Here is a 26,313-nt window from a genome sequence, read left to right on the forward strand (position 1 = left end):
GACCTCGCTCAGAGCAGTGGAATGGTTTAACCGCGAGAGTTGATCGTATCATTTTAGGAATTCCATGTTGAATTTCACCTGCGATGGGACGGCGAAAGCAAGCAGCACCGAAGCGGCAGGCGCCAAGGAAGCCAGCCGATGATGCTGATGCGTCGGCCACAGAACAGCCATCTGTAAAGAAAGCCAAGCTATGGAGTCGGCGCTCCCGGTCGAGCGAGACGACAGAGCTGCCTATTTCGTATCATTTGCAACCTTTGTCGATGGATGCCGCAGCGGAGTGGATTCATGTTCGTCTTCCTCTTGAGATGGGGGAAGCCTCAAATGCAATCACCAGTCGAGAAGAAGAATCTGGAGCGTACGTTGTCTCGTTTGTCGGAAAGGAAGATGAAGCGTACACTGACATCGTCCTCAAGAAAGGTGATCAAGCGGTGGAGATTCCTCCTCCTTGGGCAGCAAAATGTCGTCCGGAGGAACTGACTGCCATGGCGTTTCTAAACAGCAAGAAGTGCTTGGCGGTTGAAATTGATGGACGTCATGCACGGTTTGGCATCCACATGACAACGTACACAGCCTTGAGGGGGAATCGAAATCTGCCGAGTGCAACGACGCTCATTTCCAAGCACATGGGAAACTTCATGCGGTGGCTCATCCGCCAGTCGAAAGACGAGTGGACGTTCCCTTACATGTCAGAGCTTGCCGACCCATCAACATCAATCAACTTTGACCCGACAGTCCTGTACAAGTTCATTCCATCCGTTCCGACATCCCAAGCTGGAGAGGAATTCGAACCCAGCCCTAACCTACTTTCAACATTACGACCATATCAAAAAGCAGCGGTTGCATGGATGCTTCAGCGGGAAGCACTCCCACCACCACCACCACACGTACGTTTCGAACTGCCATCACAGGGGCACTCAGTGCTCTCTAGAACGCAACCAATGCCAAGTCCCCGCCCTTCGCGGCTCTCTGGGCCCGTCATGCAAGCGGAGTCGAGTACAATCCATTCACAACTCTGTTTCGTGCATTGTCGGATGTTGCCTCCGTTGACGGCGTGAATTCCTGGAATGTTCGCGGAGGAATCTTGGCTGATGAGATGGGCCTTGGGAAAACTGTCCAAGTGCTGGCGTGCATCCTGTCACATCCAAGTCCTCCTGTCTCAAATGATGTCGATCAAGACAATGCTGTTCCATTGCAAAATGCAACGGTGACTGATGGCCCCATTCGAAGCTGCGTGTGCAATTCCCATGATGAAGACGTACACGGATGGCTCGCGTGCGTCCGGTGTGGCATGGCGCAGCATCGTGTTTGCACGGGCTTCGTCGGATGTACGAAAGAGTTTTACTGCGAAGGATGCCTTCGTCGCGTTGTCCCCGACTGGGCTGCCACGACTACGCTGATTATTTCCCCAGAATCCATTCACAAGCAGTGGAAACGAGAAATTCTACGGCACACCAAGCCCGACTCCATCAGCATCATGGTATGCCCGTTATGTACCATTGGCGTGATTCGAATGGGCAAGCATAGTCGTACGGCGGCATAAAATCCCTTCGCCAGCGTTTGAAAGGTCGCCCAAGTCCTGAGTGGAAGTACTGCCGCGCGCCAGAGCTCGCCAAGTTCGACGTGGTCCTCACAACGTACAGTCAAGTGAAGTAATGATCAACATACTGAGCTAAGGCACTTGGTCTTGTAGTTATGAAGCCCTAAAGGACGACTTGCACCACGTGGCAGCGACTGAAGAGTCGACTTTACGGCAACGAAAGCGTTATCGAATTGTTGCGAGCCCATTGACCCATGTCAAGTGGTGGCGTATTTGCATGGACGAGGCCCAGTTGGTGGAAAACACTCAGGTAAAAACAAATTGTTGTATCGAATCCTTTTGACGCGTCCATCGCTGTTGGCAAAGACCAAGGCTTCTCTAATGGCGCTGGCGCTCAAGAGCACGTTGCGATGGTGTGTCAGTGGGACGCCGTTCTCAGCAGACCTCGCTGACGTATACGGGACGCTCGCGTTTCTTCAAGCAGTGCCATTTCATGACAAGGCATGGTGGCGCGCGGTGATGGTCCCATTTGCAGCTACGGTAGAGTATACCGAACGCCCCAATGCACTTCGCTTTTGTACCCTTCTGGTAGTAGAGCCATCGTCTGGGGCACCTCATGCAACACTTGATGTGGCGGAATGAAAAGAAGAACGTTCTCGATCAAATCAATTTACCACCTCAAACGATTGAAGTGACTTGGCTCGATTTGTCCAACATAGAGACACACTTTTACCACCAGCAATTGGAAGAATGCACTAAGTACTGCGACTCGTCCTCCCTTTTGCATTTGCTCACCATGACGCAGGCACCGCCTTTTACCTGACACCACGGAACACAACGAAATTACGCCTGCGATGATCAACAGCTTGATGCGGCTGCGGCAAGCCTGTTGCCACCCACAGGTGTGCCTCACGTACCAATGACGGATTTCATTGAGTGCTGGTCAGGTTGGTAGCAACGGCCTCAAAGCTCTCGACGGCAATCAACCCATGAAAATGGACGAAGTTCTAGCTGAAATGTTACAAAAGGTTTCCTGTATCATGTCAAGCTCAATCACTTACCGTTGGAGCCATAGGCTCAACGCGAATGCGAAGAAGCCCAGCGGATACTGCTGGCTGTATTGAATGGGTTGGCTGCCCTTAACGTTCTCGAAGGTGCCATCGACGTCGCCGTAGGACAATACTACGAAGCTCTTTGTTTGGTTCAGCACAACTGGGCGGACATTCACGCCGACTTGCTTCCACGTTTGCATCTCGTATACAATTTCGGTCGTCTCTTGGGGCGGTATTGTGGCGACGATGCAGATAACGTACCCCATTCAGTGCCATACGAAGACGCCAAGACACATCACTGCCTGCCTCAGTTGACTGCCACCAAACCAATCTTCAAGAATTTTTCCGTTCAACGGGACTGCGCGACGGACTTGATTTGCGGTGCTCGGCGTGAGCTGGCTGAGAGCGCGACACGGATCGAACTGTATTACTTGCAGCAGTGTAACCTTGCCCATGATACGGCCTTGCACAAGTATGAGACTGCGTTCAACGCATTTCAAGCCGACCATTTTCCCGACGGTATGTTCATCACCTTCGTCGCTTGGTTGGCTCCTTTGAGGTTGTGGCAAAACACTAGTGGACATGGAAACCCAACATGTTCCAGACTCGTTCCACTCGGGATGGATGGAAGCGCTCGATGGCATTGATGACGACGTCGCCTTCATCGATCGCGTACGGGCCAAGCTAATGAGTCGCTACGACACGGGCGCGCATTGGAGCCAGAAGATGCGCACTGCGCATTCGCTTCGCATGGTGCTTGTCCGTGAATTCGATCGGATGTTTCTACTCCGAGCCGTCAATCACCAGCGTTTGATGGCCTTGAGTCGCACCGTGCCAACAAAGCAAGATATTGACATTTCTGGTGTGGCAAATGAAATGAACAAGTTCTCGGATTCATTTTTCTCTGCCAGGGAATTGCTCGCGATGCCGAGAGGGGCGAGATGGACCAACGTGTCATCACTGCAAACTCCAACCTCAAATGGATGCGCTGCGGAGCATGCTTGGGATTGCCGACACGGACGCTGCCTTGTCTGCAAGTGACCACAACCTGGCGTCGTTGCTGATGGACATTACGACTGAACTCGTCAAATGCACCACGAGTTACAATGCCTATACCATGCACGAGCGAATCCAAACGATGTTCGGTGACATGAGAAAGGAGCGCATACTGGCCATGAAGTTGTGGAAGGCCCAACATGCTCGTTTGGGTGCCCTGGACGAGCTCGAAATGGCCAAGACGACACTGCAATTGCGCCAGCCATACGAACCTATTCGAGATGTCAGTGTCGTGAATACTCCAACGACCATTCTGCTGACACTCTGTAGGCCGAAAAATTGTACAAACTACTTCCAGTGGAAGTGCCCTTGAAGCGGATGGAACTGGAACAAGAAAAGGTCGAGTCGAGTGCGAACCTCGCGTCCAAATTGAGCCAGCTTCGGTATCTCCTGCATTTGCATCGCATGCGGGATCAATCCACCAGTGGTGGAAATGACGACCAGATGTGCGTGGTGTGTCACGAACGAATGCGCGCTAAGCGGGGCGTGTGGCCATGCGCCCACGTTTTCTGTATGGAATGCACACACCTCTTGATACAGCGCGCCAAGCCTCTGATTCGATGCCCGACTTGTCGCTCTGTTGCCCATGAAAACCGCATTGTGTTTATTCAAGAAGACAGCCGACTCAGAGGTAGACCGTCCATGCAAATTGTTCGCGAGGCTGAACCCAGGCGCTGCAGACAACGTAGACAGCGGGGGCCATGGAACTAAGATTGACAGCATTGTCCGGCGAATACAGTCGATGGAGGCGGGGGCCAAGTGCTTAATGTTTTCACAGTGGCCAGACATGCTCAAGCTCATGCACCAAGCGCTGGTGGCCGCTGGCGTTCATTGCTTCCTTGTGCAACAAAAAAGGGACTTTGACAAGACATTGGAACTCTTCAAGCAATATCCTGAAGGATGTGTGCTCGCGATACCGTTTAAACACGGTGCGAACGGGCTTAACGTAGTCGAGGCAAACCATGTCATCTTGATCGAACCACTGCTACATCCTGGTGTTGAAGCCCAAGCCATCAATCGAATTCACCGCATCGGGCAGGACAAATCGACAACCGTCCACAAGTTCGTCGTGCGCAACTCAGTCGAAGAGAGCATCTTAGTCCTCCAGGAAAAGAAAAAGTGCATCACAGGCACTGGTGTCACGAAGAGCGACAAGGAGCGCGTCACTTGGACGGACTGGGCGATGCTGCTTCAACTTGTGCGTGGAAAGCTCGTCATGTTTCCACTCACAAACAAATGAATGTCTCGGACGTGTGTTGTTTTCATGTGTAGGACAATGTGGCAATGTTCGAGTCGTTCTGGAACGAGCAAGTGACGTGGAAGTCACGTGTGATGAGTCGTCAGCAAGTCAAGGAACTCTTGGAGCGAGCGCTATCGATGCAGTTACACCAGGCTGGACAGCGTCTCGTCGATCAGCCCAAAATGGCTGTGAGTGGCTTGGAGGTTGCTCTTCCCATCGCAAAACAATTGCTCCAAGGTAGGAATTCTGTTCAAAACATGTTGGATTTTGGACACGACTAATTTTTTGTCGTAGAATGCACACCCATTGCGGCATCGCCGCATGTGGACCTCATCGAGTTCCTTTCCCATCGACTTCAACTCCACACCGCTTGACATGGGACGTTGTTTGCGTTGTGAATGATAGCGATCCAAATTCCACCAAAATGATCCTTGTTGGCAGTGTCTGATTGGAACGACGTCTCGGGCTATGGCTGCGGAATTGCATAGCACTCGGCCACATTTTGCAAAGCGTTCTGCTGGATGAAGTAGTTGGACGGAAGAGGACGCAGATCGACGACATTTAACTGCTTGGCGATTCGAAGACATGTGCTGAGGGCAACTTCGTGGTCGTGAATGGTTTGTGAGCCAGCGTTGGAGGCAGCGATCCCGAGCATCTGCACAATCAAGTCCGCCGTGGTGTCTGGTGTAAGGTGGCCAATCTGGTCTTGCCGAAGCGCAAAGATAATGGGATGTCTCCAGAACACTTGAAACTCAAAATCTTGAGTGTGGGTCATCGGCATCAGAGCAACGGGGGTGTCGGTCGTTGAGTCACTCAGCTGAATGCGTTTCACGGTGTTGGTACCAAACACACGTTGAATCGTTGGGGGCATGTGAGTAAGGTGCATCTTGAATTGGTCCAAGAGCGGGGCAAACATGGACTGGATCGTGGTGGGGAGGAACGTGTAGTTGTGAGGTGTCAGGGTCAGCGCCTCGTGCGTGTCCATAAGGACATAGGCAAGAGGAAACGAGTAGCAGTCCTGCGGTCGTGCTTCGTTGAGGGTATTTGCATTATGACATGTGAAAGCACTCAAAAATACCTTGGATATTATCCACGAGATCTTGTCGCCATGCTGCAGCTTGCACGTCTCACCGGCGTTAACCCACCGGTCGCATACGTTCACCGAGATGTCGCCGCAGTTGACCAGCTCGACGCCTTCATTGGGGCCATCAGGCTGTAAATGAGGCCGAAGATACAACTGACAGCGAGGAATGAATCGAATTGGAAATGAACGGAATCGGGCACCAAATGCATTAGACCACGCGTCTCGACCAACGACGACTGGCTGGTCGCACGGAATCGACAGCAAACCATTGACATGCATCGCTGCTTTTTCATCCGGTGTGAACTCGGACATGCCACGATGCATGCGTAAGGAGTATCGTGGGGGTGCAGAGGTCTTGGCTGCGTCGACAGTTGCCGTCCAGCGTCGATCTTGACAATGCACGGCGTGAATGTATGTGGCATCGCGGAGGCCAAGTGGAACATTGGCATGCACGACGCGGTACTGAAGTGGAGGAAAATGGGAGAATTCCTACGGACGACACAATATGAAATGCATGGATATTTGATTGTCATACGTGCTCTGGAGGGAATTCAAATAGAGTAAGGAGGGTCCCATGAGTCATGTCTGCAACAGCACCTGCAGACGACAGCAGTTTCGGTGCCTTATCAGTTTGATGAACTCGAATGGGCACATTGGATAGATTCTGAACGACGACGCGAGTCGTATTGCTTGTGAGGAGGATTCGCATGCCGACAAGGTGGTTCAAGACAAGTCGGAGGAGTGTTTTGTTGGGAAAGGCTCTGCGAAACACTTCCGTCTCGAGAATGGTGAACGGAAGCGTATCCAGCTTGATCGAGTATGCATTCCCAGCACTTAGGTGTTGCTTTGTGTTTTGCGACAAGAGCTCTTCAAAGGGTTGACACAACACGAGGCGGAAAGGACAACTTGGAACCGTGTTTCGTTTCACATTCGATTCCCTCTACTCATGCACATGACGCTACTGCACTCCGGCTTCTACTAGCTTACCTTCATGGCTCTGACGGAGGATGCCGACTCGACCAGAGCAATGCCCTCCATCATCTTCACCGCGAGCTGTTCCGCCATGGGTGGTGCGAGATCCAAGTTGTCAAATGCTATTCGAAATTCTTCAGTTGAAGTCGCACAAGAGACTTCCATCCGGATAATTTCCATCATGGTGGTTGACGCGCTGGCCCAATTGGCGCGGTGGTATCGTCGGGAGGGACATGAGGCAAACTCAGACAGGTCGGACGACGCGTGGACAACGTCGTCATGTTGCCCAGCGACGAGGATCAACCGAATGCTTCCCACAGCTTCTGTGCGTCGATTCCTTCAACAGAACGTGGACAGAATACGGTGAGCCACTCCAACATCCCAGCGTACCGTGATGCACTTCCAGACAGTCGCTGCAACGTGATCAAACCAACCATGCCTTGCACGCGAATCTTGCACTCTACCTGGAACTCTTAGACGGAATGGGGGATCTGGTCGCTCTACATCATATTGCTCAAGCCATGGCCCTTGCCCCGACAGAAGGTGTCCGCGCGCCATGAATCAATGCATGATCGCGGAATTGGCTTGGTAGGTTCTTACAAAGCTCATCATGGCCGAATGGAATTCAATGCCACGGCGATGAAGAAGCGAGCACTTCTCGCTGCGACCATGGAATCATCGTCGCGTCCGTCGCTTCCACCGCATCTCCCTGTACCTGTTGAGCACCCCAGCTCGCTGTCCGTGGACGCCTTCATGACAAGTTCGTTGCTTCGGAATGACGACGGGTGCTGTACAATATGTAAATGGGGCTTTTCCAACTAGAGTATGCTCAAAAAGGCCTCCCGGTGGTCCTCAAGGGAGGCGCGTCGCTCGTCACGGATCGTGTACGTGACGAAAACGTCGCGCCTCGTGATGATAATGTGGTTGTATATAGCCATGGACGCTGGACGCGTTGGTCGCCAACCCGACCGTTGCCCATACAACGGTGGAGACGAAGCGGAAAGTCCTCGACTCGGTGCTCTGGGCTCGGCTTGAACAAGGTCCGCGCGTTTCTGTGTCGGACTTCGTCGTAGCCTTGCGTGACGGGAAGGGATCCCCTGGGGCCGACTCGCTCTACGTGCATGACGTCTCCATTCCGTTGCATTTACCAGGCAAATTGCTTGTCGTCGAGTCCATACCTCATCGTGTGCTTGGCTTTGGGCGATTCCTAGAGTTAACCCGGCACCTGCGCATTCCAGCATACTTTGCCGGTGACTGGCTCCAGCACACCCCTGAGTACCTCTCCAACTTGTCCTGGCGTTTTCAAACGTATATTTTGTTGCTATAGAGGCACCATGTACCGCGAGACGTGGCCCAGTTTATTTCTCGGGCCCGAGGGCACTGAAAGCCAAACACACGTCGATTCGTTCGGGTCCAACTTTTGGATGGCGCTTCTGGAAGGGCGCAAGCGATGGTGCCTCGTGCATCCCGACGACATGCACTTGCTCTACCCCGAGTGGCATGCTGGGTCGCCCGATGTGGTATTTGGTGTCGACCTGGCCAGACCAGAAGGGTCCCCCGAGCACGCCTTGTTTCGGTAACTTGTTGCCGTTTCGTGTATACGCTGAAGCCTTCGTCCGTAGCCATGCTCGCGTGTGGGATTGCGTCCTCGAAGAAGGCGACGTCTTGTTCGTCCCGGCTGGCACCCCCCACTTTGTCCAGAACCTCACGCAAACCGTGGCGGTGTCTTGCAACTACATTGACGCCACCAACTGGGTCCGCGCATCCACAGCCCTCGCCCACCAAGTACGAAATCATCTACTTTTGCCAAGAGATTTCACTTATGTGTAGGCATATACAGATGTTCGGGCAGCAGACCTCCTGACACACTTGCATCGTATTGTCTCCACTCAGCAACCACCACGCCATGACCGAGTGCCACCGACAGAACCGAGTCCCCTGCCGCCGCCATCCATGTCATTTCAACAGTTCAAGCACCCACCTGGCGCAAGTCCGTTGCCTCAGTCATCATTCCCTCGCAGCAAACGTCCTCGGAGTGCCTATGCAGACCTCGTCGCTGATTTTGAGTCGAGCGACGTCGACGAATCGAACGACTAGCTCCGAGTCGGCTTGCTATCGTGGAGCACTAAACAAGGCAGTTGTACAATGTCATGTTACGGCGGTGGCGTAAGTCACATTGGGGGTGTCTTTGGGTGAGTGGAGCGAGGTGTCGAGGGATTCCGTCGCTGGCTAATCGTCGATCAGCTCCATCTCAATCAGGGCGACGGCAATGAGGCAGTAGAGGGTGAGGAGCATGGACCCTTCGAGCCAGTTGGACGTTCCGTTCGACACAATTGCGTACACGATTACGATGCTGATCACGTACGTGACGGCATCGAAGGTTGGGAACGCCAGCGTCATGGGCTGGCCCATCACCCACCCTGCAACGACACAGAAAGGCACGACAAAGAGCGAAATCTGAGTCGCAGACCCGACAGCGACTCCGAGAGCGAGCTCCATGTTGTTTTTCAGGGCCACTTTGATCGCAGTCACGTGCTCGACGGCATTGCCGACAATCGGGAGCAAGATAATCCCGACAAAAGATCGACTGATGTTGGCAGACTCGGTAAAGCCGTCCACGGACGCAACGAGGAACTCGGAAAAGAGGGAGACGAGGCCGGTCGACAGTGCCAAGACAATAAGACTGCTCCAAAAGGACAGCTGCGGCTCGTGGTTTTCCTCGCTTGGCCCGTCGTCGGTTGCGGTAGTGTCGTCGGATGGTCGACGGCGGTGAGTGCGAAGTTGAAACACGAGGAGCTGAAGATACATGGCGATGAGGAAGATCGCGGAGACGCGAGACATGACAAGGACTTCCTCTTCACGCTTGGTCGTTGACGAGGCAAAGTTCGAGTAGTGGTAGTACGTCGGTACAAGCATGGCAAAGCTCGTCACAAAGAGAAGCGACATATTCGTGGCGGCGGCGCGGCCGCTGAATGACGCCTCAGACGCACCGCCAACGTGGGCCGCGATGAAGCAGCATCCGAGTACGAGAAGAAGGTTCGACAACATGGAGCCGAGAAGAGAGCTCTGGACGAGCGCGATTTCGCCTTTCTTCAGCGCGAACACTGCAATGATCACCTCGACGGCGTTTCCAAACGTCGCGTTGACAAGGCCGCCAATGGTGTCACCGCAGTGTTCTGCAAGTGCTTCCGTGGCTTCGCCGAGAATGTTCGCGAGGGGTACCATCGCGAGAAAATTGAGCACAAAGATGGGGATGTCGCCCCACTTGTCCACGTAAGACCAGGCAGCGACCGGCATGAGCAGAAGGAACAGGTTCACGTAACTTCCCGTCATAAGGTTCCAGATGATCCGGCTTTGGCTGGGGTGCTTGGAGGTTGTTGCGGCTGACGCCAACTGGTCGATCTGCACAGTTGCAAGCTCCGCTTCCGTCGCGGCTGTCTCAGAACGAGTCGGGTCTTCTAGGTCTTGCGAAGCGGGTGTGATATGGCTCGTCTCGCGTAGGAACTTCTGTGCCTCCTTCGTCTTGGCTGCCATCGTGTCCGAAGTCAATGTCCTTGTTGTTCCACCACGCACCCTGCCTGAATCCTCCAACCATGGGGCCGTCAACGACCCAACCACAGAATCTTCGAACTTCGATGGCTAGGGATGTGCCACATCCATAATACTGGAACACGTGGGACTTCTGTCGGTTTTACGGAGGAGTTTGTCGCCAGAGCCGCTCTCAACCAAAACAGTGCCTTCCGCGGTCGGTGCTTCGTGAGCACTCTTGGCGCTGTGAAGGAAGGAATATCTTTCCATCTTCGTACGTGCACTCCCTCTGAGAAAATCGCTCTGAGTGAATGAATTCGTATTTCGTAGAAAATCCACCAATTAAAACAGGTCAGATCATCCCAGTGGTGTTGTCGGTCCCATGACGTGGCAGCCTGACAAGTTGCACGGCGCACGTCCGCAAAGCACGACTGGGTTCTCGCCCTCGCGGCTGCAATGGAGCTCAACTGAATTGAAGAAGAAAACGACTCCGACGCTAGATCACTCAAGGTCGGGGGTGGGATTGGGCTGTGTCCTTCGATGAACCTCCTTTAACGGCATGCCACCACGCCGCAACTTATTCCCTGTTCCGAGCCCTGCACGGAAGGATAGGATGTGAAGTGACACGAGTCAGTTGGCCTTTGTATGTCGTCGTGTATTTCACCATCTGTCGTTATCTCTCTCATTTCCTCTATCATACATGCACCCAAAGAAGCGCAATGGCAATCAGGCCATACAGAGTAAGGAGCATGGAACCTTCAAGCCAATGCGATTTGCCGTCAACGATGATGGCGTACACGATCACAACTGCAGACACGTACGTCACCGCCTCAAAGGTTGGGAACGCCAACGTCATGGGTTTGTCCATGATCCATCCGGCCAGCACCGTCACCGGGACCACAAAGAGCGAGATTTGCGTGGCGGATCCGACTGCAACCCCCATCGCCAGCTCCATCTTGTGTTTGAGCGCGACACGAACCGCAGTCAAGTGCTCGACGGCGTTACCCACAATCGGCAGCACAATAATCCCCACAAAGGATTTGCTCACATGCGCCGACGCAACAAATCCATCGATCGAACCGACGAGGTATTCCGACAGAATAGACACGAGCACGGTGGCAAGGCCCAGCACGATGACGCTGCTGCTGAGTGTCATGTTCGTGTGGTCGGGCGTGTCGTCGTCAATGCCTTCGTCGTCGGCAGTCAGATCGTTCTCACTCGAGTCGAACAGGTGCGCGTGAGTCTTCATTTGAAAGTACAACAATTGAATGTACATGAGGAGCAAGAAGATGGCCGCGATGTGCGACAGTCCCAGCACAATCGCCTTGGTCTCGGGTTTTTCTTCGTATGTCGTGTGCTTGTAATACGACGGCACGAGCATTGCGAAAGCAGACACCATGAGCAGCGACGAGTTGGCTGATGCATTTGTTTCGTTGAACTTGGACACGGATTGGGTTACCCCTCCAGCCACAAAGCAGCATCCAAGCACAAGGAGCAAGTTCGACAGAATGGACCCGAGCAGCGACCCCTGCACGACGGCGATTTGGCCGTCTCGCAAAGCAAAGATCGCAATGATGACTTCCACGGCGTTGCCAAACGTGGCGTTGACCAACCCGCCAATCGTGTCCCCTGTGTGGAACGCCACTTCTTCCGTGGCGTCTCCGATAATTTTGGCGAGCGGAATCATGCTAGCAAAGTTGAACACAAACACAATTGTATCTCCCCACTCCGCGTACGACGAATAAATGGCAAACGGAAGGAATAGCAAGAGCAGGTTGATGTAGCTGTCGGTGGCGACGAAGTACAGCGTGTGGGCTAGCGTCGGGGGCGGCGGTGGGCTTCCATTCACGTCCCCTCGAATCAACGGCGTCGTTTCTTTGGACGTGCGAAGATCTTCCTTGGCTTTCGTTAGCAGCATGTTGATGTATGGCATTCAATGCGGGAATTCCTTCCAACATCACGACCAGTAACCGTCGGCCCCTTTGGATCTTTCACAGGTACTGAAAATAGTGACTTAACTCTATTTGACGGTGGCTTCGATTGACGTGAGTGGAGACGTCCGGATAACGTCGATATCGTATGCGGTGGCGAGGCAATATTCCTCCACGCGACGGCGACTGCATTCAATGGCCGAGAACGGACAAGTCCTCCTCCCGAACGTCGGCATTGGCCACGCGAGCATCGAAGACCTGGCCAAGTTGGTCAAGGCGAAGCGGGAATTGGCGCAAGAAAAGGTCATCTCTCACCAAAAGGTCAAGCTCCTCCGTGAAGAAATCGCCGAGTGCTACATGAAGAACGGCGTAAACCACTTTGTTGCGTGCAAGGCCCTCCGCGAGCAATACTCGGCGTTGGTCAAAGATCCTTGGCTTTCCATGAAGCCCGTAAGTCCATGATCCCTCTCTCATTGGTAGCGCTAAGCATTTGTCATCATGCTGTGTTGTGGGTAGATTCGATTCGAAGGGCAAGATGACGAATAGTGGAGAACAACGACGGCGGCGGTCGACTCGTGCGCTGCCTTGGATTTGCATTGCTCATTCGCGACTGCATCGAGCAATCTAGTATAGAGCAAGCAAGCAAACGGTGTCGCGAAGAAGCGTACTCAATGACCACGTGTGATTAAAAATATAATGTCTACCTCCTTGACGCACATGCTTGGTTAACAACATCCCCCCGCCGTCGTTGCTGCTTGCGTTGTCGCTTCTCCCTTGCCAGTTGAATCATGTCTTGGGCAAACGTCGATCCAAATGAGACAGACTCGTGTTCTTTCTTCGGGAGGACAAAATTCTCATCCATGCCACTCGGGTCTACAATCGCCAGTACATCAAGCTCTGACATGGAATCTTCTTCGGCGATCAGTAAGCGATTCACTGGGGGTGGCGATATGCTGGGTTTGGGAGGCATTATAGCTCCACTTTCTCGCCAATCTTTAATCGCCCAATGTAAGTTGAGTGTGCCGGTGGATATCAAATCGTTGACAGTCTTGCAGGTGCTGTCAAGTTTACTTGCCGACTCTACAACCACCTTTTTGTGCCCTTCAACTGCTTGGACAAGCTTTTTATTCTACCCCAAAGACCAATTAGTAGTTGGCTGCATGGTGCAGTCGATTGTTGGAGGGCTTTCCACACCTCCACCAGCAATTCCTTTGTCGTTTTCGTCAAGAGCTGCACTTTCTTCATGATAGCCTTGTATTCTTTGGATTCGATAGTATGGCGATGCTCAAGTTTCCAAATTCGTGCACTTATTGCTCGAAGTTCGGACTCCCGCTTCGCCGTGGCCTGTGCTTTCGCTTGGTGTCTGGCCTCCTTAGCTTGTAATTGTACGGCTTGCTCTGCTCGCTCCGCCACCTGAGTTGCAGCAAGCTGTCTTTGCTTTTCCAGTTTGCGACTGAGCTTAGCATCTTCCACTTTTTGCTTGAGTTTCGCCTTCTCAGCCTTTCGAGCTTGGTGCTGAATTTCTTTTTCACGTTGTACTTCCAGCTTGGCTTGTCGTCGACGAAGTTTCTCAGCTTGCTCATTCTGTCTCTGCTGTTCTTTGGCGTCGCGACGTTCTCGCTTTTCTCGCTCCAGCTCGTCAATCTTTCGCTTTTTCAACGATTTTTTCACCTCTTTTTCTTGAGCTTCTTTTTGCTTGTCTTGAAGGAGTGATTGAACGGTCTCTATGAGCTGATGATGTCGCTCGGGGTCAATTGGCCCTTTTGCTGACGTTGAATAGTTCTCGTCTCTTGAAGTTTGAGAACCACGACGCAACTCCGCCGACTCCACTAGCATTCTGGAATACCTGCTTTGTAACAGGGTTGGAAGTGGAAGCACAGCCTACGCAGAAAAGATGGGAGGTTTGGTGGCGACATTTGGCGCGTAGAATGCACCTCATCTTGACTAAAGGGAGTTAGTTGCGTTTGACTGAATATATCTTCGGATGTGTATGCTGTTTGTTGAGATGAGCTCGCATATCCTATGGAGTGTCCTATCAATTCCATCATTCGGTCAGCCGATGCCAAGTTGAGTCTCACTTATGGATTGCGATTGCTGGTTCAAAAAATCCTCCTGGGGCGGTGCGTACATCGATTGTTGGTAGCCTATATGTCGAGATTGGTGAGCTCAAATCAATTCACACTGTCTTGACTCGTTTGTCGAAGGTGATTGTGCTTGAGCTTTGGTCCTGGTTGCATTGGTTGAGGTGGTTGAGTTCTGTTCGTAGAGTTCGAAATTCCCCGTGATGGGTTGAGACTGACCACGTTTTCCCGTCTCCTGGAAAGGCGTCATTACGGCAATTCCGAGTGCATGCAATCGCGCTCCTCCATACCTGCTCTCATTCTCAAGCATCTGGGAGAGCGAGACCACGTGCTTTGACATGACAGACGAACTTCCCGCGCTTTTTGAAAACTCCTGAGAATTCAAACATATCCGACGTATCCGGATGGTTTATCGCTAGTTCGGATAATGTTTTTCGCTTTGCGTAGTCGGATGCCTTCCCACGCTGCGGCACCAGCACCACCGGCCACTAAGGTGGATCGTTTCCGTCCCATCGAGAAGTACTACCGACACCGTGGAGACGGCCACAAGAACGCTAAACAGCGACGCCGTGAACGCCACCTATACATTACGAATGGCGGCGTTGTTTCTTCTGAAGTTCTGGATGTGCACGATCTCGGAAGCAATTCAGTGACACACCGAGCCAGAGTGCGCAACATACCGCTGGTTCCTTCGGGCGACCCCTTCACTGGCACAATACTAGATGCAAGGCATGCCGCGCTATTCGAAATTGATGGCCATCCTGGACTTCGCATCCTCATCAACGCCATGCCCTTGCCAACACAAGTGGAATGGGCGCTACGGGCATTACGGGAGTACTCTCAAAATCCCTTCACAAATTTGTCAAACTTGACGAAGGACCGGCTGGCGACGACGAACCTGTGGAAGGATGTGTGGGAAAGCCCTGGCGAAGAAACATGGAAATCGTTTCAATCGCTAAGGTGGGCAAATGTTGGTCGGCATTACGACTGGACAGAACGCGAGTATTTGGACACGCCCGATATGCCGCCATTGCCACCAGAGCTGAAGCAGCTCGTTCAAGAAGTGTTCGAGATTACTGGCATGCAAGATTCCTGCAAAGTTGGCGAGTCAGGCATCGTCAATTTCTACCCTGCAGGCACCATGATGGGCGGTCACATGGACAATGCTGAAGAAGACATGGTGAATCCAATTGTATCGCTAAGCTTGGGCACCCAGTGCATTTACTTGCAAGGCGGTGTGACGCGCGAAACTGTCCCTACACCCTTGTGGCTGCGTTCAGGTTCGTCTTCATCGCCACCTTATCCCGCTGAGAATGCATGCTTTATAAGGTGACATTGTAATTATGGGGGGCGAAGCTCGACGATGCTTCCACGGTGTCCCCCTCGTGACGTCCAAACTTTCGAGCGAATTCATCCAAGCAATGAACGATTTTTCAGCCTTAGTTTCAAGTGCAGTCGACTCTCGAGAGCTCCATGCGCTTCGAGTGTACATGGCTCGTGCCCGCATCAACATCAACCTTCGCCGCGTTCGCAACGACTGAAGCGACGATCCTGACATGTCCGACCAGTTTCTGACGTAACGTGTTGGAACCAACCAGGGCGATGTTGCAATGTACAGTCGCTCCACGTGAGGTTGCCCACGCTAAGATTTTCCCCTTGAGCGGTGCACACGACTACGTAACTTGAGGCTACGCCTTCCCGTTGTCTGCGCCGCAGTGTGTTCCTCACCCGACTCCACAAGCCTTATGGCGGCCACGTTCCGCTGTCCGGCGCAAGCCTTGGCGTTGATGCGACAGATGTCGGCGACCCTCTATAGTGATATGCAAACTTCAACGTGGCCCGGTAAAACTGGGAAGTACCATGCGGGGCCATTTTCTAGGCGAAAATATCCTAATCTTGGAGTCAAATCGACCGAATTCGCCCCAGTTTTTATCGGAACTAGGCAAGTCCCGTGACAAAGCAGCGTCACACACTGCAAAGGGGGGTTTTATACATCCCTTCTACGCCAATCAATGCGCATACTGCCGAGGGTGATTTTTATATGAATCCACATACCCAATACAACCATCCAATGAAAACACGATTTCGAATAAAAATACCTGCTGAGTGAGTGACAAACGCCCCAACGACGCCTTGGGGTTGCTGACATCATCAGGTTCGACTCTCTTAAGTACGAAATCGGCCTTTTCCCCCGGTCACTTCCACATTCTTCTCCATGGCCACGTCAACGCCCCCCGTGCTCCTCACGACGGCCGTTGCTCCCCCCGCGTTGCCAGGGAAGAAGATGCAAAACCCTCAGGTGAAGTTTTTCATCGGTGCTGGAGTTGGTTGGACGTACGAGTTTGCGGCCGGGCACTTCCTCGAGTTCATCAAAGTCATGAAGCAAACCCAGAGCCACAAATCGTATTTGGAACTGGCCCGCGACATCACAAGGTCCAAGGGCATTGTTGGCATCTGGGATGGTTTTTTCCCGTGGGGCACAGTCCAGGCGCTGGCAAAGGGATCGGTGTTCAGCTGGGGTCAAGCATTTTCTCGCGCTCAACTCAGCCCCCTCGTGAAACAAGGATATCTTTCGGATCGCATGGCCGAAATCATGTCAGGAGGCCTCGGCGGTGGGATTCAAGGCATTGTGTTGAGCCCAACGCTTCTTCTCAAGACTCGTGTCATGACTGATCCGGTATTCCGAACCAAAATGTCAGGGTGGGAAACCATTACCAAATCCGGGCAAGTTGGCATGAACGTCATCCGCAACGAAGGCGTGCCTGCACTCATGAAGGGCAGCGTTGTGTTTTCGTTGAAACGTGTTGCGGACTGGTCGACGCGTTACTTTTTCTGCGTCCTCAGCGAAGACGTTATGTACCGTCGTGGGGACCCCACGCGAAAGATCACAGTGTCGGAAGAGTTGGCAGCGTCACTCGTCGGTGGAACGCTGTCGTGCTTGGCGACGCTGCCCGTGGACGTTATGGTGGCTCAAATTCAACAAGCATCAAAGGCTGGCGCGAACGTCGGGATCGTCGACACGTTCAAGAACGAATTCGCGCAGGGCGGGGTGAAGCGTCTGGTCGGGTTCGCCATGGGAGGATTTGTGCCCCGGTGTCTGCACGTTGCGTTCACTACAATGGTGATGAAGACGGGGTGCAGTGCGGTCTACTCTATATACGAAGAATACGCAGAAGCCAATTAATTAACGATGCTAGAGTTGTCTACGACTTGGAAGGATCTGGAAGTGCCGTCACTGGTACATCGGCGGCACGTGCTTGCCGTAGGTCTCCAGCAGCGCTTCTTCCGCGGCGGACATGATTGCGAAGTCGTCGTCTGTTTCGTGGTCATATCTATGGGAGTCCAGTCAGACGATGCCAAAAGACCAGATCTCGGACCCCATCAAGTGACACAGACCGTGCGCGACCAAAATGGGCATTCTTTCCTCGAGCGTGGTGTCTGGTACATGGAAAACGACAATCCTTGACATGGGACCTTAGCAGGGCCCTACCATTGTTGCGGCAATACGCTTCAATGTACGGAAGACTGAGGAACATGTCGCCTAGATATCGGCCTTCTTGGGTGCGGGCGTCAGGCAACACGCCTGGCGTTTGAATCTGAGATGTGTAGGGTGAGATCGCATTCAGCAGGTTCAGAGAGCCATTGCTACGCACCGTGTAGTTTGGAAACGAGAGGATGTCGGTCGGTTTGTCTTTGTTTCGATACTTCTTGTTCATGAACTGGATGTGTTTGTCGTCCGTCAAGAGCAGTCCTGCGTCCCTACAGGCTGTATAATCTGACGTGCTGGCCAAGACCAAAGACGTACCATCGACGTCCTGGAGATCCAATGATCCGAAGCATCGCATTGAGATGCGCATTCAGCTTCCTTGGATTCAATGGCAGTGACTTAGCACCATACTGTTGCCGCAGCACTTTGCTCACGATGACCATGGTGTTCTTTCGAGACGTGTCCAAATGTTGGCACACCAACCAATACGAATCACATATTCAAATCCGGATAAACCAATACGCTCTCGCTCAAATTAGATGCACTCAATCATATCGAACACTTCGAACTCAACACAGCACGTGAAATAGCAAGGCCAACTCAATCCTCACCGCCAGCCCCAGTGTAGGGGAGATTGGGCGATGAATTTTGAGAGGAGGGCAACACCATGCGTGTTGTCAGAACGGTCGCTAGTCCGTATTCTATCGGTTTGAAGCAAATTTGAATTTGGGACTCCCCACGAATTCCATGAACTAGAATCGATTCGATTGGTCAATTTTTCGATGACGGCATTCGATTGGCTCATTCTGGATATGTTCCGCGGTCAATGCAAGGTTACCTGCAAGTTCGTCGCAGAACTTCCAACGTGATGATTCCCAAAGCGTGGTGAAGGCAGATACCCCCCAACGCACGCTCCAAGGACTCGGACAACTCGATAGAGATATTCCTTCCTTGCCTTGTCTACTCATTTCATCCGCCTGAATAAAAATGCCAATCAGGCAATTGAATTTCAGCATTGTCCAAATATGTTGGATATTTTCGTGTTTTTTTTTATGAAACGAGTCAGGAAGGACCTTCAGAGTTTCCTCGCCTTGACGGCGTGAACGCTTCATGCTCGCTTGCTACAGTTCGATGAGTGTCTTCAGTAGTCTCGAGCCCACTCATATTGGGAGGAAAGCTCGCAATTGCATTGTCGGCCTCATGTTCATCTTCACCATCGGACGCGATACCTCCATCGTCATCACTCGAATCACATTTGGTTTCTGCTGTGACGCCATCGTGCTGCTGGTCGTCCTCTTTGCCAAACGTGTCAATTCGAACGATTGAGTCTTGCTTCGGCACGTAGTCCAAGGCAACTTGAACCGAGTTATCCCACACAACTCGTTGGTCCGAAACATCGAATTCTGGCAAGGCGTGCGCCATTCGCGCTGCTGCTACGGTCTGCACCATCGTGACCAAAATAGTGGAGACGGTGGTTTGCGCCACAATGAATCGCGTCGTCGCCACGAGTTGATCCCATGCCACAAGACGGAGATGGTCCAACGTTGAACGTGCCCAGACCACCTGCTCGGCAAGGTGGCATCGGGCCGACTCCACCACCTCGATTCGGCTTCGACATTTCGTGACAAGGCGCACAAGGGAGATTTTCGCGTCGATGTTGCGCTGCCTCCATCGTACCGATGTGGTAGCTGTTCGAGCCAGCGCTGCGCGACTCTTTCGCTTTCCAACGATTGACAAACGAGCTCTACATGTCATTTCGTCGAGACATATAGTCGCCAGGCGTTGTAAGTCGAGGAGCGCTGCTGCTCTCTGTGACGGCTGCGTCAAGTCAGCCCGGGCGAGGCTTCGACGCTCCATCAACGCCCTGGCGGTGTGAACCCGAGACTTGAGCACGAGTCTGGCGACGGCGCATTGCAAGATATGGCCACCCATCGCAACACTCACGTTGTGGATGCCATCTTTCCTCCATCGTGACATATGCGCACACGCGGTGAACTGCGCTTGGGCCACGAGGGATACTGCTAGCTTCTTCGCCGCTCTGAGACGGACAAGAATGATATGCTTTGCCTGAAGTGCACCGGCGGCAATCGCATTTCGGACAATAATCACAGCTTCAGCCGGCACAACGGACGCTGGGACTGCTGGGACGTGCGTCAGGCGGACCATCCACGTTGTGTGCAGTATCGGTACACCAGGAATGGCTTTCGACACTCCAAACGCAGCCCACGACGCCAACGTCGAAAAGAAGTTGTAGCATTCGTTCTGGCAAACGTGATCCCATAAGCGATGGTGATTCATGCAAACGACTTGAGGGTTCACCCATTCCTTACCTGGGCAATCAAATGCAGTGGTACCCGCAAGTTCTCCATCGTGGTTCTTTTTCGAGGACCGTGGAAGCACACTTGATCCAGCGGTATCGTTCTGTGATGTGATGCCGACGCAGCAACGAACGTGGCGTCGGTGAGGAGTTTGGTGTGTGACACGTAGTTGGGGTCGTTCGGGTCGCGCAAGTACCGCGCCAGATCGGCGTACTCTTGAGTGGTCAGCGCCAAGCCACTCACGTGAAGGATCTCCCTGAATGTTGTGGTTGTCACCATGCCAAGATGGTACCGGTCGACGAGGGAAAACACAAGTGGCCAATCGATCTCCATGCGCGCTCCCATGTTGGCCAAGTGTCGCACCACATCTCTGACGCGATGCTTGAATGATTTGGTTTCGGATGACGGCGACGCGCCTCCACTTCGAGATGGGTTTGATTTGATGCTTGTGCTTTTTGCCTTGACCGTGGGGCTGTCGCCACCACCGCAGGAACCAGGGTGGAGAAGCGAGCTGCCTCGCCCGAGCGCGTCCAGCGCTGCTTGTGCCTATGCATGGAAATTTCACTCCACAGTCTCACACGCAAATCCTCGTAGTAAAGCATACTGGTGGGAAGAGCTTGGCGACTGCTGTCCACTCCTTGACTGCTCCTTCGACTCGCCCTGCTGCATTGTACGCCATGCCGAGCTTAAAGTGAGCCCAAAGGCTTTGCGGGTCCATGTGAATAGCTGTTTCAAATGCCTTGACGCTCTCCGTGATTTGGCCAAGACTCAGCGCCGCAGAGCCAAGATTGAGATGCAGTTTCAACGGGAGATGCACAGTCTCAGCGTCGCCGTCTTCGGGAGTGGGTAGCACCTGTAACGTGGCGGGCACTGGCATCATGGTTAGCGCAAACGTGTACAGCTCGACCGCTCGATCAAATATCCCCGCGCCATGCATTCGGAGTGCTGCGACACACACAGCCTTGAGCTTGGCGTGGTGGGCAAGCGACGCGTGGTTCGCAGGCAGTGTGCGCCACCACCATTCAAATCCACTCGCCGACGTCAAGTCGCGACTGGCGTGATGGGAAGTCGCCTTTTGGCGTGGGGGTGACTTCAATGGAGCAAGGGGCGCCACCGTATCATGGACGGACGAATGAATGAGCGGTACCGCCAGCTTGCACGTCTTCTTTGGAATGACTTGGAGCGTGTTTGTATGCGGTGGAGTCAAGTCAAACGATTGCAGTCTTTGCTCAATTTGATCGAGCGGAGCCAGTGTCACGGGCAGTTTGCGGTTGTGGGGCGGCGAACTTGTGCCTTTATTGGGCTTGTCCTTTGATCGTGGGGGGGACGAGCCGTGTTTCGGGGAAGGGCGTGCGGCAGGTGTTGTTTTAGGCCGTAAACCAAAGAGAACCTTGGGCTGTGGCAAGAACGGGCTCTTGTCACGGAGGAGAGTAGTGGGGGGCGTGAACGAGGGAGATCGTAGAGACGACAACATGGCAGGAGATTTCTTTGGGGGTGTTGCTGGACAAGGGCTTGGCGGAGCGTACGATAGTTCCAGCAAATATGCGGTCGTCTTTCGCATATCAAAGAGAACCAAAAGGCGCTTGGTCAAGTCTTGAAGCGCTTCGCAGTCTGGGTGTCGTTTCGCCAGCGTCGAAAGGAACATGTTAGGCACGATTGCTTGTCCCTTGTCCCATCAAAACCCATGAAAAGTGGTTAAGTAAGGGGCCTGGTTCACGGGCAAGTACCTGCGCGCCGACTTCGCAACCTTTTGAGACTACAACTGCATCGGCGGTGGCCAGCACCAAGAGGATCTTGAGCACGAGGATCTGATGCAGCAAACCACCACCATCACAACGTGGGCTGGAACAAACGTCGGTCGCCGTACCCTGGCTTGGAGATTCGCATGTCGGATCAACAGGCGATAGAGCGGCGTTGCCAGCGCTATCCACTTTCCGTTGCAACTCTCTGGAAACGTCGCGGAACGTACCAGCTTCGTTTGCGCGGCCGACAATCGACTCGGACGACATATACATGTAAACCTCCTTGAGAAACGATTCCTATGGAAAAGAGCAGCACATCACACAACGGCGCCATGGCGATGGACGGGCACGGCGCACCACGCGATGTTCCGAGCACCGATCTTGTGTGGCGCAGTACAAAATCAACGCCAGTGGCTCGACCATGCACTCGGAGCACGGAGACCCTGCAGCCACTTTGGGATTGAGCCGACCAGCGCTAAGGACTGATTGCAAACAGTCTTCAAATTTTCGCACGACGTCTTTTGCTGTGGCACCCCCCATCAGGTCAACAATTCGCTGGTAATGTCGTACCCTGACGTGACGTCGGATCCGTCAACACGCGAAGCTTTTGGAAGTGATCGTTGAGCCACAAGCTTTTCTGGGCGAGAAAGAGGTCGAGTGGAGGCACCTTGCCGCGTCCCCCTCGATGGGTTGCCCCAAAGTCCGCCAGCCATTCCGAGTTGACCGTCACCAGAACTTGCGTAAGCGCATTGTCCGAGTTGTCGCGATGGCCATGAATTTGTACTTCGGGGTCGTCTGCCCACCCATCGACTCCGGCATCTCCCATGCGGTTGCCGTCGTGGATCCGCGCGATTCGTAACGGGAAGGCGGCTATTTTTATGCCGCGCGTTCATCATGGCCATATCACAGGTAGCGTCGACGGCAACATAGGTTTATGTATTAGTTCTACATGAAGTCGTCAAAGTCTTCGCCGTCATCTTCAAAATCGTCCATGCCACCACCACCGCTGCGCTCGACCTTGGCATAGCCTTGTTTGCCCGTGATCTTCTTCTTCTTGCTCTTGGGCTTGGCGGCCGCGATCTTGTCGTTCTTGATGACGTTCACGATCGTCGTGATATCCTTCATGTCGTCCGCCGTCAAGTTGTTACTCGCATGCGATATTAACGTCTTCATAAACTCCACAACGTACTTGGCGTTCTGCAGCGCCAGTCAGCAAAGGCGTTCGAGAGCAACGACGTGGGATAACCTACCGAGTTAGCCAAACGTTTGCCCACCAAACTTCCAAGCTCTTCGTGGTCGGCCAAGCTCGCGAGCTTCATGTTTGTGACCAACGTCTCGACTTCGTTGGGCCCAGTTACTTTTTTGCGCTCGACATTCGGGTTCGCCGACAACCCAAACGCGTCCAGCGTGTTTTCAAAGTCTGAGTGTTCGATCGCACGAATCTGCTTCGCCTTGAGCTCGTCCGCCGTCATGTTGCGTTCGTCTTCGGCCCGGGCACGGGCGATGGCAACTTCCAACTTGTGCTTTTCTTCCTGTTCCTTGAGGATCTGCTTCTTCAGCTGCTTGGGCTTCAAAGGGCCAGTAGGAGCCGCCGGCTTGGGCGCAGCGGCCACGGGTGCCGGTTCGTCTTCCTCTTCTTCGTCGTCCCAGTTGGCCACGACGGGCTTCTTTTCGTTCAACCTGAAAATGAAGAATCGTAAGCGACGGAGGAGGCAGAGTCAGGTATGGTGCGTACGAAGGCACTTCGAATTCATCGTCATCTACACACAGCCAGGCATGAGGTCCACGGCACAGACGGAAGAGGCGATGGCGGTGCGACCTACCCCATGAGTCCATGTCGGCGCTACAAGAACTTGGCCAACTGGAGTCTTATGACTGGCTGGTGTGGTCACTCTCCTACCGAACGTCCCATCGTGTGGGTCTATTGGGAAATATTCCCCTAATTCCAACCATGATTGGGAGAAAAATGGGAATCAACACCAAGTGTTTCCACTACAAGGAAGGATATTTCCCACGCGATGGCGGCCGAAGCGACCTGACCAACACGTGAGCGCCATGTTCAGTCTCCAGGCGAGCACACTCATAGCGATAGACGAAGGTGCCAGGTGCATGTTGTCGGGACTGAACTGTTCCGATGCGTTAACCAAAACTAAACGAGTTCTCTACTTCTTGTTGGTCTTCTTTGTGGGAAGTTTGGAGTTGGGAGGAGGAGGCGGGCCATGGTTTTGATCCTTGTGCTTCTTGGTCGTTTGGCCGTCTGTGATCGGTCGATATGGTGAGAACATGGGCTGTTGCATGCCCCTTCTCCATTCCGTACCTGTCTCGTCGGAGGTGGATTTTCGCTTCGACTTCTTGATCGTGTCCGTCACTTCATGCTCGACCACAATCTTGGGTGCAGGCACAACGCTCTTGACGGGCTCGCTAGACCCTAGCACTTGCTTTGGTTTTTTTGTCTTTGGCTTGGTCGGTTTCGAGTCGTTCGCGGTCGTGACGACGTTCATCCGGCACGCCGACAAGCACGTGACCAACGCCGTCCCAAACACTTTGGTCGACGCGACGGGCTCGACGGCGTTGTTGGTGTCGAACGACGTGTTCTCGAGCGAGAAATGCGCGAGGTCGTACACTTGAACGACGCCGTTGGTGCTCACGAGCACAATGTACGGCATCTCGTTTGCGTCCTCCTTTTCCACAACCTGGAGGCTGCGGATGCGCGCCGTGATGTCGGGATGCGAAATCTTAGCCAGAAGCCTACAGCCACGACATAATGATTACATTGTGATGGCACAACGTACTGTCCTTGTGCGCGGTAGAGGTAAAAGATGCCGTCGTCCGTGCCCAGCGCAACCAAATCGTTCGTAGCAAATGCTGCTGTGTGCACCTTCTTCTTGTGCTCGAGCGCTCCCACAAGCTACAGCAGGGTGGTGAGCTATCAAATGAGCCTTGCGCGGTGAACAAACCTCGGCGTTCGCCGACCCAAAAATGGATACGTCCTTGCCCATCACCAAGCCATACCTACACTCGAAAGCATGAAAAGGTGGACAGAACAAGCGACATGACAAACCGGTTGCCGTCTGGAGAGAGAAAGACGCAGGTCGCTTCCTGGTCGAGGCGGCGAATGTATGCGGAGCGCCCCTTCACGAGGTTCCACATGCGAAGCGTCTTATCCCTGGAAACGGAGAAGGCCAACTTGCCGCTGGGATGCACCGCGATCGAGTTGATGGCACCCCTAATTGACTGTCCAGTCAGCAAACAGAGAGCGGAACTGGACGAGCGTACTTGTGGCCACCAAGAATGTGGATGCAGTTCCAGTCCGACGTGCGCCAGATGCAAATCGTATTGTCGGCACTTCCACTCAAAACATGCGACTTGCCGTAGTATTCCAAGCACGTGATCGCACCTGCAACGAAAGCTCATGCGACCATTCGACACATGCGACCGTTTGTTGTACCTTTGTGTTGCATGAGGATCCCCACCTCGACCTTCTTCTTCACGTTGTAAATCCTACAGCCACAAACGAGTCAGTGGCATATCACGTAGACCAGACAGCGCATCGTTTGTGTCATACTTGATCATTTCGTCGTTGCCACCAGTCAAGAGCGTCTTGCCGTCGTGCTCCATCATCATGGCCAATGCTTTGATGCATTCCGTGTGGGCGGGGTATCCATAGATCATCTTCAGGGCAGTGCGGGGCTTCTTGCCCGTCAGGTCTTTCGTGGACGCTTCCCAGCCATACAGCATGCCTTCATATGTGCCGGCAACAATCTGTAGCGTCGAGTCTGTCATGGGCACTCCGCTTCTTCGAGTTCAATGGCCTCGCCAAATGCACCGAAACGATTGGCTGGATGGATGTCGAGATTTGGTTGGTTGATTCGCCAAATGTTAAATTACCGATTCGTTCGAAATATATTCGTCCTCTACTGTTGTCTAATATGACTTTGCGTTGAGCATGAAAATACTAATTTGAAGATTATACTACCAGTACTTAGTTTCCTGGGTGAGATTGAGCATAACCACGAGGATTGTGCAATATTTTGAACGAACATTGGATTTTGTGCTAGGAACATTGTGGACCCAAGCTGGTGGGAGGCGAAAGATTAGTACGTAATGAAATTAACTCTGCCGTCCATGTGCTGACGACTTGGACGCATTTCTTGGCTCAAGAAGGACATTGTGTTCATGTCGAAGCACGCAGGAGGTCTTGGCTTACGCCACACGCTGAAGTTGTGGGAGCAACACAACCGGGCCGTGATGATCCGGTGCGTGAAAGCTTTCGCGGTGCCTTCCT

The 26,313-nt window shown here is 53.1% G+C and overlaps 13 protein-coding genes across 22 annotated transcripts; 6 read left to right on the forward strand and 7 right to left on the reverse strand.

The window, feature by feature from the left end:
- Nucleotides 1-66: 66 nt before the first annotated feature.
- Nucleotides 67-5,333, forward strand: H310_00981 (hypothetical protein). Of its 5 annotated transcripts, XM_008863973.1 has the most exons (16): nucleotides 67-355; nucleotides 414-884; nucleotides 929-1,477; nucleotides 1,525-1,634; nucleotides 1,691-1,847; nucleotides 1,904-2,077; nucleotides 2,133-2,296; nucleotides 2,343-2,439; nucleotides 2,485-2,565; nucleotides 2,613-3,108; nucleotides 3,167-3,451; nucleotides 3,501-3,868; nucleotides 3,916-4,276; nucleotides 4,326-4,843; nucleotides 4,918-5,122; nucleotides 5,180-5,333. In XM_008863973.1, the coding sequence occupies exons 2-16, from the start codon at nucleotides 483-485 to the stop codon at nucleotides 5,257-5,259; spliced, it is 4,047 nt and encodes a 1,348-aa protein (XP_008862195.1). In that variant the 5' UTR covers nucleotides 67-355; nucleotides 414-482; the 3' UTR covers nucleotides 5,260-5,333. The 5 variants fall into 5 exon arrangements, with proteins under 5 accessions (XP_008862195.1, XP_008862192.1, XP_008862196.1 ...); XM_008863970.1 differs by having other exon boundaries at nucleotides 67-884; XM_008863974.1 differs by having other exon boundaries at nucleotides 4,326-5,122.
- H310_00982 (hypothetical protein) lies at nucleotides 5,130-7,046 on the reverse strand. Its single transcript, XM_008863975.1, has 4 exons — nucleotides 6,957-7,046; nucleotides 6,505-6,909; nucleotides 5,964-6,458; nucleotides 5,130-5,903 (listed from the first exon to the last, which is right to left on the reverse strand). The coding sequence occupies exons 1-4, from the start codon at nucleotides 7,032-7,034 to the stop codon at nucleotides 5,352-5,354; spliced, it is 1,530 nt and encodes a 509-aa protein (XP_008862197.1). The 5' UTR covers nucleotides 7,035-7,046; the 3' UTR covers nucleotides 5,130-5,351.
- A 534-nt stretch (nucleotides 7,047-7,580) lies between these two features.
- H310_00983 (hypothetical protein) lies at nucleotides 7,581-9,087 on the forward strand (the record flags this gene model as incomplete). The annotated part of the gene is made up of 7 exons (XM_008863976.1): nucleotides 7,581-7,701; nucleotides 7,764-7,825; nucleotides 7,876-8,106; nucleotides 8,155-8,216; nucleotides 8,269-8,517; nucleotides 8,564-8,726; nucleotides 8,772-9,087. The coding sequence occupies 7 exons, from the start codon at nucleotides 7,581-7,583 to the stop codon at nucleotides 9,036-9,038; spliced, it is 1,155 nt and encodes a 384-aa protein (XP_008862198.1). The 3' UTR covers nucleotides 9,039-9,087.
- H310_00984 (calcium/proton exchanger) lies at nucleotides 9,076-10,525 on the reverse strand. Its single transcript, XM_008863977.1, has one exon. It carries the CDS (start codon nucleotides 10,473-10,475, stop codon nucleotides 9,171-9,173), a length of 1,305 nt encoding a protein of 434 aa, XP_008862199.1. The 5' UTR covers nucleotides 10,476-10,525; the 3' UTR covers nucleotides 9,076-9,170.
- Nucleotides 10,526-11,103: 578 nt separating this feature from the next.
- Nucleotides 11,104-12,418, reverse strand: H310_00985 (calcium/proton exchanger). Its single transcript, XM_008863978.1, has one exon. It carries the CDS (start codon nucleotides 12,400-12,402, stop codon nucleotides 11,164-11,166), a length of 1,239 nt encoding a protein of 412 aa, XP_008862200.1. The 5' UTR covers nucleotides 12,403-12,418; the 3' UTR covers nucleotides 11,104-11,163.
- Nucleotides 12,419-12,566: 148 nt separating this feature from the next.
- Nucleotides 12,567-13,118, forward strand: H310_00986 (hypothetical protein). Its single transcript, XM_008863979.1, has 2 exons — nucleotides 12,567-12,850; nucleotides 12,917-13,118. Exons 1-2 carry the CDS (start codon nucleotides 12,596-12,598, stop codon nucleotides 12,944-12,946), a joined length of 285 nt encoding a protein of 94 aa, XP_008862201.1. The 5' UTR covers nucleotides 12,567-12,595; the 3' UTR covers nucleotides 12,947-13,118.
- H310_00987 (hypothetical protein) lies at nucleotides 13,093-14,296 on the forward strand. The gene has a single exon (XM_008863980.1). The coding sequence runs from the start codon at nucleotides 13,189-13,191 to the stop codon at nucleotides 13,645-13,647; it is 459 nt and encodes a 152-aa protein (XP_008862202.1). The 5' UTR covers nucleotides 13,093-13,188; the 3' UTR covers nucleotides 13,648-14,296.
- A 631-nt stretch (nucleotides 14,297-14,927) lies between these two features.
- On the forward strand, nucleotides 14,928-16,285 carry H310_00988. 2 transcript variants are annotated; one of them, XM_008863981.1, is made up of 2 exons: nucleotides 14,928-15,761; nucleotides 15,811-16,285. In XM_008863981.1, exons 1-2 carry the CDS (start codon nucleotides 14,933-14,935, stop codon nucleotides 16,020-16,022), a joined length of 1,041 nt encoding a protein of 346 aa, XP_008862203.1. In that variant the 5' UTR covers nucleotides 14,928-14,932; the 3' UTR covers nucleotides 16,023-16,285. The 2 variants fall into 2 exon arrangements, with proteins under 2 accessions (XP_008862203.1, XP_008862204.1); XM_008863982.1 differs by having other exon boundaries at nucleotides 15,838-16,285.
- Nucleotides 16,286-16,687: 402 nt separating this feature from the next.
- H310_00989 (YbeY/UPF0054 family metalloprotein) lies at nucleotides 16,688-18,451 on the reverse strand. Of its 4 annotated transcripts, none has more exons than XM_008863983.1 (5): nucleotides 18,287-18,451; nucleotides 18,135-18,240; nucleotides 17,972-18,077; nucleotides 17,859-17,919; nucleotides 16,688-17,813 (listed from the first exon to the last, which is right to left on the reverse strand). In XM_008863983.1, the coding sequence occupies exons 1-5, from the start codon at nucleotides 18,409-18,411 to the stop codon at nucleotides 17,714-17,716; spliced, it is 498 nt and encodes a 165-aa protein (XP_008862205.1). In that variant the 5' UTR covers nucleotides 18,412-18,451; the 3' UTR covers nucleotides 16,688-17,713. The 4 variants fall into 4 exon arrangements, with proteins under 4 accessions (XP_008862205.1, XP_008862207.1, XP_008862206.1 ...); XM_008863984.1 differs by having other exon boundaries at nucleotides 17,648-17,813; nucleotides 18,135-18,232; nucleotides 18,287-18,441; XM_008863985.1 differs by having other exon boundaries at nucleotides 17,859-18,077; nucleotides 18,135-18,232; nucleotides 18,287-18,441.
- H310_00990 (hypothetical protein) lies at nucleotides 16,690-17,692 on the forward strand. The gene has a single exon (XM_008863987.1). The coding sequence runs from the start codon at nucleotides 16,697-16,699 to the stop codon at nucleotides 17,663-17,665; it is 969 nt and encodes a 322-aa protein (XP_008862209.1). The 5' UTR covers nucleotides 16,690-16,696; the 3' UTR covers nucleotides 17,666-17,692.
- Nucleotides 18,452-18,976: 525 nt separating the features above from the next.
- H310_00991 lies at nucleotides 18,977-22,897 on the reverse strand. Of its 2 annotated transcripts, XM_008863988.1 has the most exons (8): nucleotides 22,599-22,897; nucleotides 22,386-22,552; nucleotides 22,256-22,325; nucleotides 22,154-22,209; nucleotides 22,014-22,094; nucleotides 20,891-21,952; nucleotides 20,299-20,832; nucleotides 18,977-20,230 (listed from the first exon to the last, which is right to left on the reverse strand). In XM_008863988.1, the coding sequence occupies exons 1-8, from the start codon at nucleotides 22,852-22,854 to the stop codon at nucleotides 19,031-19,033; spliced, it is 3,426 nt and encodes a 1,141-aa protein (XP_008862210.1). In that variant the 5' UTR covers nucleotides 22,855-22,897; the 3' UTR covers nucleotides 18,977-19,030. The 2 variants fall into 2 exon arrangements, with proteins under 2 accessions (XP_008862210.1, XP_008862211.1); XM_008863989.1 differs by lacking the exons at nucleotides 22,386-22,552; nucleotides 22,599-22,897 and having other exon boundaries at nucleotides 22,256-22,369.
- Nucleotides 22,898-22,938: 41 nt separating this feature from the next.
- Nucleotides 22,939-23,923, reverse strand: H310_00992 (hypothetical protein). Its single transcript, XM_008863990.1, has 4 exons — nucleotides 23,852-23,923; nucleotides 23,764-23,788; nucleotides 23,279-23,708; nucleotides 22,939-23,225 (listed from the first exon to the last, which is right to left on the reverse strand). Exons 1-4 carry the CDS (start codon nucleotides 23,862-23,864, stop codon nucleotides 22,974-22,976), a joined length of 720 nt encoding a protein of 239 aa, XP_008862212.1. The 5' UTR covers nucleotides 23,865-23,923; the 3' UTR covers nucleotides 22,939-22,973.
- A 188-nt stretch (nucleotides 23,924-24,111) lies between these two features.
- Nucleotides 24,112-25,854, reverse strand: H310_00993 (hypothetical protein). The gene is made up of 8 exons (XM_008863991.1): nucleotides 25,594-25,854; nucleotides 25,477-25,529; nucleotides 25,305-25,425; nucleotides 25,090-25,254; nucleotides 24,986-25,040; nucleotides 24,821-24,936; nucleotides 24,346-24,776; nucleotides 24,112-24,285 (listed from the first exon to the last, which is right to left on the reverse strand). Exons 1-8 carry the CDS (start codon nucleotides 25,809-25,811, stop codon nucleotides 24,191-24,193), a joined length of 1,254 nt encoding a protein of 417 aa, XP_008862213.1. The 5' UTR covers nucleotides 25,812-25,854; the 3' UTR covers nucleotides 24,112-24,190.
- Nucleotides 25,855-26,313: the final 459 nt, after the last annotated feature.

The sequence above is a fragment of the Aphanomyces invadans genome (genome assembly GCF_000520115.1).
Source record: "Aphanomyces invadans strain NJM9701 unplaced genomic scaffold supercont1.2, whole genome shotgun sequence".
Lineage (NCBI taxonomy): Eukaryota > Oomycota > Saprolegniomycetes > Saprolegniales > Verrucalvaceae > Aphanomyces > Aphanomyces invadans.

Coding starts and splice junctions, on each gene's coding strand:
- H310_00981 (XM_008863970.1), top strand. CDS start 84: ATGGGACGGCGAAAGCAAGCAGCACCGAAGCGGCAGGCGCCAAGGAAG. Junction 2,440..2,484: donor AAGCCTGTTGCCACCCACAG/GTGTGCCTCACG, acceptor AGTGCTGGTCAG/GTTGGTAGCAACGGCCTCAA. Junction 3,452..3,500: donor GCAAGATATTGACATTTCTG/GTGTGGCAAATG, acceptor TTTCTCTGCCAG/GGAATTGCTCGCGATGCCGA.
- H310_00982 (XM_008863975.1), bottom strand. CDS start 7,034: ATGGCGGAACAGCTCGCGGTGAAGATGATGGAGGGCATTGCTCTGGTC. Junction 6,910..6,956: donor CCTCCGTCAGAGCCATGAAG/GTAAGCTAGTAG, acceptor GTGCATGAGTAG/AGGGAATCGAATGTGAAACG. Junction 5,904..5,963: donor TCTCGTGGATAATATCCAAG/GTATTTTTGAGT, acceptor GCACGACCGCAG/GACTGCTACTCGTTTCCTCT.
- H310_00984 (XM_008863977.1), bottom strand. CDS start 10,475: ATGGCAGCCAAGACGAAGGAGGCACAGAAGTTCCTACGCGAGACGAGC.
- H310_00985 (XM_008863978.1), bottom strand. CDS start 12,402: ATGCCATACATCAACATGCTGCTAACGAAAGCCAAGGAAGATCTTCGC.
- H310_00986 (XM_008863979.1), top strand. CDS start 12,596: ATGGCCGAGAACGGACAAGTCCTCCTCCCGAACGTCGGCATTGGCCAC. Junction 12,851..12,916: donor CTTGGCTTTCCATGAAGCCC/GTAAGTCCATGA, acceptor TGTTGTGGGTAG/ATTCGATTCGAAGGGCAAGA.
- H310_00987 (XM_008863980.1), top strand. CDS start 13,189: ATGTCTTGGGCAAACGTCGATCCAAATGAGACAGACTCGTGTTCTTTC.
- H310_00988 (XM_008863981.1), top strand. CDS start 14,933: ATGCCTTCCCACGCTGCGGCACCAGCACCACCGGCCACTAAGGTGGAT. Junction 15,762..15,810: donor ACCCTTGTGGCTGCGTTCAG/GTTCGTCTTCAT, acceptor ATGCTTTATAAG/GTGACATTGTAATTATGGGG.
- H310_00990 (XM_008863987.1), top strand. CDS start 16,697: ATGGCCACGTCAACGCCCCCCGTGCTCCTCACGACGGCCGTTGCTCCC.
- H310_00989 (XM_008863983.1), bottom strand. CDS start 18,411: ATGGTCATCGTGAGCAAAGTGCTGCGGCAACAGTATGGTGCTAAGTCA. Junction 17,920..17,971: donor AGCGTATTGCCGCAACAATG/GTAGGGCCCTGC, acceptor TCCATGTACCAG/ACACCACGCTCGAGGAAAGA. Junction 17,814..17,858: donor GGTCTGTGTCACTTGATGGG/GTCCGAGATCTG, acceptor GGACTCCCATAG/ATATGACCACGAAACAGACG.
- H310_00991 (XM_008863988.1), bottom strand. CDS start 22,854: ATGGGAGATGCCGGAGTCGATGGGTGGGCAGACGACCCCGAAGTACAA. Junction 22,095..22,153: donor ATGCGAATCTCCAAGCCAGG/GTACGGCGACCG, acceptor TTGCTGCATCAG/ATCCTCGTGCTCAAGATCCT. Junction 20,833..20,890: donor TCGCCAAGCTCTTCCCACCA/GTATGCTTTACT, acceptor TTCCATGCATAG/GCACAAGCAGCGCTGGACGC.
- H310_00992 (XM_008863990.1), bottom strand. Junction 23,709..23,763: donor GATGAATTCGAAGTGCCTTC/GTACGCACCATA, acceptor CTTCATTTTCAG/GTTGAACGAAAAGAAGCCCG. Junction 23,226..23,278: donor GCAAACGTTTGGCTAACTCG/GTAGGTTATCCC, acceptor CTGGCGCTGCAG/AACGCCAAGTACGTTGTGGA.
- H310_00993 (XM_008863991.1), bottom strand. CDS start 25,811: ATGACAGACTCGACGCTACAGATTGTTGCCGGCACATATGAAGGCATG. Junction 25,426..25,476: donor GATCCTCATGCAACACAAAG/GTACAACAAACG, acceptor CTTTCGTTGCAG/GTGCGATCACGTGCTTGGAA. Junction 24,937..24,985: donor TTGGGTCGGCGAACGCCGAG/GTTTGTTCACCG, acceptor ACCCTGCTGTAG/CTTGTGGGAGCGCTCGAGCA.